Below are 5,980 nucleotides of genomic sequence, written 5' to 3'. Positions count from 1 at the left end.
TTAAAAATATTAAGTATCAAATTGACTGCTATTAAAATATAAAAATCAAATTAACTATGACACCAAAATATAGAAACCAAAATAATATTTTTACCGGATTTATTTATACTCCTCAAAGTATGCCTCTTCAACAAAAACAATGTTAAAAGTGTCTATTCACAAAAATACATTTAATAAAACGGATCTTTATCTATCACTCTTATTATAAAAAAAAAAAAAAAATAGTAATTAAATAATTCAGATAAACTCAATGTGGGCCACATTAAGTCTCCTAAGAAAATCTTACCTCCATCATTTATTTTCTCCCCCTCATATGAATTGATATGCTTAACAATATATGAAAAATAAATGATTAACAATATATAAAAAATATATATATATATATATTTTTTTTAGGAAGATATAAAAATATATATTTAATAATTAATTAATATACCTATTCTCGTGTTATATCCTTTTTTTTCAGAAATTGCTATTTCACCGATTCCCAGGCCACACCCAACGATCCATTATCTTCAAATCGGAGTGATCAGATCAATTTTGTCAAAAGAGAAGGTAAAGATCGGAGCTATTGAGGGAAATAAAAAGGGAGAAGAGGCAGAGCTGAAGCGTCTGGGTAGGGGAAAGAAGAAAAAGTAAAAGAAAAGAAATTAATTAAATATTCTTTTTAGTGTGAACACGCAAATATAATAGTTTTTTTTTTTACATACAAGCAATGAACAGCTAAAAGTAGCTGTGCACTGTAGAGCCAAATTATTTGGTTTTGACTCCACTAATATGGTCTTGTTTTTATATTTAATGATCTAATGCTCTTATTATTTTTTTTTTTTCGGTAAACAAAAAATGGGTAGAGGGGGGCGATCAGTGTGGCTTTCTTACTTAGGCGTAATCATAGTAGCACCCTACCCGCTCCCGGGCGAGACCCCATACTCCCGGTCGGTGAGAAACTCACTTACTATTCTTTTGGACCGTTTGGGATGGAGATGGGATATAAGGAGTACCAACACATGGCTAGTTGTTGAGGCTCTTAGCTGCTACATTCAACCCGTTTTGTGGTGTTGTAGTTATAACGCATAGATTCATAGGGAAAAGAATTCCACCACTGTTGAAGACCGTGAGCTCTTCTAAACTTTTTATAATCAGCAAAAACACCTTCAATATCTGGGAATTGACCCCTATTAATGGTCAGATCTGCTGAAGGGAGGAGATGCAGTGGTTCTGAACCTGAATCCATTCCCAACAAGCTTAAGCATAGATTCCTCGTGGAGTTCTTTGTTGCAACCATCTCAAATATTCCAACTCCATTCTCCTCCATCTTCTTCCTGTGTTCAAAATATCCAATATATTCTGAACAAATAGGATCATCTGGGTTCACAAAAAGGTAAGGAACCCAGGGAGATAGCACCGCAAAAGGGTCATCAGCTTGGCCACCATTTACAACAATGTTAAGACCCGCGAGTCCTGTCTTGAAAACACTGGTTGCCAAGTGGATTCCAAACTTCACTCGTTCATCTTTGATTACACTTTCTAAGAGGGCCGAGAAGAATGGAGGATTGAAAAGATAAGTTTCAATTAAATGACCCTCCTTGGCCATTTCCTTTCCTGCAAGCAGTGCCATAGCTGACCCCAGAGAATGTCCAGCTAACCACACACTGGATTCACCCTTAGACTTAACTGTTTTGCGAAGAAACTCCATTGCTTGTTGAAAGCGGGAACGCTGGTGAAGTTTGTTAAAGAAGCACTGGAAATTTAACCCGAAGTCTTGTTTCCAAGTGCGTCGTTTGATGAGTGTGCCCCGAATGGCAATAACATAGTGCGGGATGTTTCGAGAAGAACAAGAAGAAGGTGGGTATTTGTATTCATAAATGGCACCGAATATGGATAAGTCCTTATTGTCCACGAGTGTTTGACTTAATTGGAAATGGAAGGACTCCCACAAAGGTGGAGCAAGAGCTTGAGGTTCTTGGCGGTTCTTCTGGCTCTTCTGTCGGTTGCGTTCGAGAATGTACACTCCTTTAACCAAGCTGGCAACAACCGATCTACGGTAATGTTCGTCGCTCCTGCAAGGAGATTGACAGATTGTAAAGTATGTGGTAGAAATATAAGGTGAAGTTAATTTACTTGTTAATAAGCAGAATTTTTCAATAACAGAAGAGAAGCCACATATCAACTAGTTAGGGAAAGAAAAAAAATTACATTAGACCATTACAAACACCTTTGAGATGCATCTGGTATAACCAATCTATGCATATGGTATAATATGAATACACCAGAATTTAAGATCAAGCCATGAACCCAACAAGATATGATCAACTTTTTATTCAGAAATGAACTTTCTGGGGACTGAAAAAAGGGAGTAGGGAAGTGCATTAATGCAAAGAAGAAGAGAAAAATGAGACCGTTGTGCTAGACTCTTAGTTAGGCCGAAGAATAAAGGCAAGTGACATCTTATTTCATAACTTGTTGAGATTACAAATTATTAGTGGTTGACATAAAATTGGTGTTAATGGTAGACTTCATAGGTGTAATTTAATATTATTGATGTTAGAAATATTATAAATTTTACTGTATAAGATTTACAAACTTATATATTTCACTAATTCAATCATTTATTCTATCTTTTCTTTAAAAAAAATCGTACATTTATACATTATTTTTTTATGTTATTGAAATAAGGGTGAGTTTGGTTCAGTTTTTTGAAAAAGTGCATAATGAAAAAGTGAAGTTTTATAAAAGTGCATAATGAAAAAGTAGAGTTTCAAAAAGCTGAGTGTTTGATAAAAACTGTTAAAAAATGCATAATGAAAAAGTTGAGTGTTTGGCTAGCACTTATAAAAGTGGCTTTTTGAGGGGTAAATGATCAAAAAGGACAATGTATATATAAGAGAATTTATTTCATACTTTTTTTTTTTTTTTATGTGAGTTTGTTTCATACTTAAATCAATTACTTCATCATACTTAAATCAATTTTTTTCTTTCTAAAAAAATTATTTTTTTCTTACCAATATTAGCTAATAATAACCTATCACTTAAGATTGATTGTGAAAGTATTGTAAAAATATTGTGATAAAAATTGATAGTAATTTTAATTTTAACATACTAAAAAAATTATTTTTTTCTCTTTCTAAAAAAATTATTTTTTTCTCACCAATATTAGTTAATAATAGCCTACCTTAAAATTTATTGTAAAAATATTGTGAAAATATTATGATATAATTTCTTTTTTCTCCCTTTTTTTTTTCTCTCCACACACGTGGCTCTACTTCCTTTTTTTTTTTTTCTCCTCTTTTTTTCTCATCCCACGTAACCACACTCTTTTCTTTTCCTTTTTCCTTCTTTCCTCTACCATCTTCAGTCCAGAACATTCCCAGCTCTCTTTCTTTTTTTTTCTTTTTTTGCCTCTTAGCACTTCGGTCCAAAACACAGCTCTGCTTCTTCTTCTTCTTCTTCTTTTTTTTTTTTTCCTCTTAGCACTTCAAATCGAAACACATCGGAACCATCGAAACCAACGCCAGAACTCATCCTTTATTCTTTTTTTTTCACACTCCAGAGAAGAAGATGATGATGATGATGAAGATGAAGATGAAGATGATTGAAACATAAGGATTTTGGGATTTTGGGTTTTTTTTTTCTATGGATTTTGGGTTGATTTTGAGTTGGGTTTGGGATGGGTTTTCCGGATTTGAGTTGATTTTAAGTTGTTTTTGTGTTGATTTTGAGTTATTTTTTGTTTGGATTTGTTGATTCTGTGTTCGGAATATCAAAGGTTGAAATGGGTTTTGTTGATTGTGGGGGTAGACCGATGAAGAAGCAGAGGAAGACGAAGAGGAAGAAGACGAAGAAAAAAGACACAAACGAGAGATGAGGGTGTGAGAGAACTGATGGGTATTTCGGTATTTTTCGGGTTTGCAACGGTAATATACAAAACGCGCATAGCGCGTTTTCATTTATGGACCCCTAAGGGTCCATAATCCCTTCCGCGTTTGTTCTCAGTTTTTTCTCAATGCTCAAAACGCAACTTTTATAAAAAAGTTGCGTTTTGAGTTTACCAAACGCAAAAGTTGGTTGAGCTTTTTTCAAAACGCGCTTTTTGGGCTCAAAAAGCCAAAACAAATGGGCACTAAGAAAGTCTACAAACGTAACAAAATCTCAACAATTTTAAAGAAAAATTGTGGTTGGTATGTAATCTTATTTTATTTTATTGACACCTTAGCTTGTTGTAAAAATAGTGTGATCCTAGAAGAAGAATTCTATTGAAATCTATCATTCACATTCATTGTTAAGTTAATCAATTTGTAAAACTTATATAGTAAAATTTGTAATATTAATTTTTAGCATTTTTAAGTCAATGTTTATCACACCAGACATAATCTATCAATATTAAAACGATTAAGAATAATATAACTTAACTGACATCTCATGTTGTTTTCAACAAAACTATTTAGGGTTCAAATCATCCTCCCAACTATTCATTTAAAATCACGAAAAAAAAAAAAAAAAAAAACTATTCATTTAAAAAAATATATAATAATAATAATTGTGAGTCACTACTCACTAAAAGCAAAATTATTAATATATTCTCTTTGGAAAGGTGAACATAAAATTAGATGAGGCAAAATTGAATTTGAACCAAAGGAAAATACCATATTCAAACTTGAATTTTTTCACCCGAATTAAAACAGGTTCATCCATGACGCGATCTTTTTTTTAAATATTTTTTTAATAATAAAATTCAGAATTCCTTTTTTTACCAGTTGACAGCAGCAGTGAGATGTCCTGGTCCTGATTTGAGGAAAATTTGCTTCTCAGAAGGCATTACTCCTTATGTTCCTCTCTTCTTGATTTCCTTTGAAATAAACTGCCATGGAAGAAGCAAAAGCCTTTGAATTGTTTATGGAGCCAATTGATGTTCGACATATAAATACAAACACAAGCTAGGGAATATGCTTCTCAGAAACTAAGGCAATGCAAAACATGTTTTATTTGCACAAAAATTAAAAACCAATAAAATTGTAGGTATTACTTTATAAAACCACTAATTTAATTATTTATAGTAGAATACAAAAATTTAAAAATACATATATTTAAATAACATATTTAATTCTTTTTTATTTAAAAAAATTATTTTTAATTGAAGACTAAAAGGCTAACTTACTCGATGAGGTAAATCTTTCGAAATTCTTCTGTTTTAAATTCCTGAAAAATATCTCACTTATTAGAGAATAACAAAAGAGAAAAAGAAAAACAGAGTATGGCTTTACTTTAGAGAAAAAACAAATAAAGAAACCAGATTAATGACTTGAACTAACTCTAACAGCTATAACAAATGCTGTAAATCACGCTAATCAAAATTAGTTCCACCCGATCTTTCAATAATTAACCAAGTAATCCTAGTGCAAGAAATGCTAGCTGTTGCCCTTCTCTTGAAAACCCGAGTGAGACAACTGCTGTTGTGTCTCTCTCTCCCCCAACAGAAACCAAACCCCTACCGAAGATGTTGAGACCAACTGAAACCCACCCAACGCGAGTTTGAAACCTGTAAACTGAGATCAAGGTTGCAAAGAGTCTCACCTGAGCTGAGTTGGAGGGCAGGTTCTTTGGATTGAGAGAGATGAGAGACCAGGAAAGATGGAGAAATGTGGAATGAATGGAAGGCTTGCTTGCGCTGCTTTTATGTACTGTTTGTTACTGACTTGCTCTGCTTTTATGTAAATATATAAAGACTGAAATAGACCCTTCCTTATATACTAATTGGGGACCTCTTTGGTGCTTTTTAGAAAAGTACCACCTCTGTTTTCGTGTTAAAAAAACCATTACTACCGCTATACCTTCCTGTGGTTTCATTATTACCGCTATCCTGTGGTTTCATTACTAACACAACACCGCTTTTCACTAACCTAACTTTTTTTTTTTTTTTCGATACGCTTCACTAACCTAACTTTTTCCATGTGAAAAATTTCAGATCCAAGTCTTATTTCCC

The 5,980-nt window shown here is 33.0% G+C and overlaps 1 protein-coding gene across 2 annotated transcripts; it reads right to left on the bottom strand.

Annotated features, from left to right (window-relative positions):
• Window positions 1-685: 685 nt before the first annotated feature.
• LOC115960848 (GDSL esterase/lipase At4g10955-like) lies at window positions 686-5,693 on the bottom strand. Of its 2 annotated transcripts, XM_031079844.1 has the most exons (4): window positions 5,572-5,693; window positions 5,156-5,196; window positions 4,752-4,858; window positions 686-2,060 (listed from the first exon to the last, which is right to left on the bottom strand). In XM_031079844.1, exons 3-4 carry the CDS (start codon window positions 4,814-4,816, stop codon window positions 1,028-1,030), a joined length of 1,098 nt encoding a protein of 365 aa, XP_030935704.1. In that variant the 5' UTR covers window positions 4,817-4,858; window positions 5,156-5,196; window positions 5,572-5,693; the 3' UTR covers window positions 686-1,027. The 2 variants fall into 2 exon arrangements, with proteins under 2 accessions (XP_030935704.1, XP_030935705.1); XM_031079845.1 differs by lacking the exon at window positions 5,156-5,196.
• Between the last annotated feature and the right edge of the window lie 287 nt (window positions 5,694-5,980).

This window comes from Quercus lobata, chromosome 9 (genome assembly GCF_001633185.2).
Source record: "Quercus lobata isolate SW786 chromosome 9, ValleyOak3.0 Primary Assembly, whole genome shotgun sequence".
NCBI classification, from domain to species: Eukaryota; Viridiplantae; Streptophyta; class Magnoliopsida; order Fagales; family Fagaceae; genus Quercus; species Quercus lobata.
This window is presented reverse-complemented; position numbering and strand designations above follow the sequence as displayed.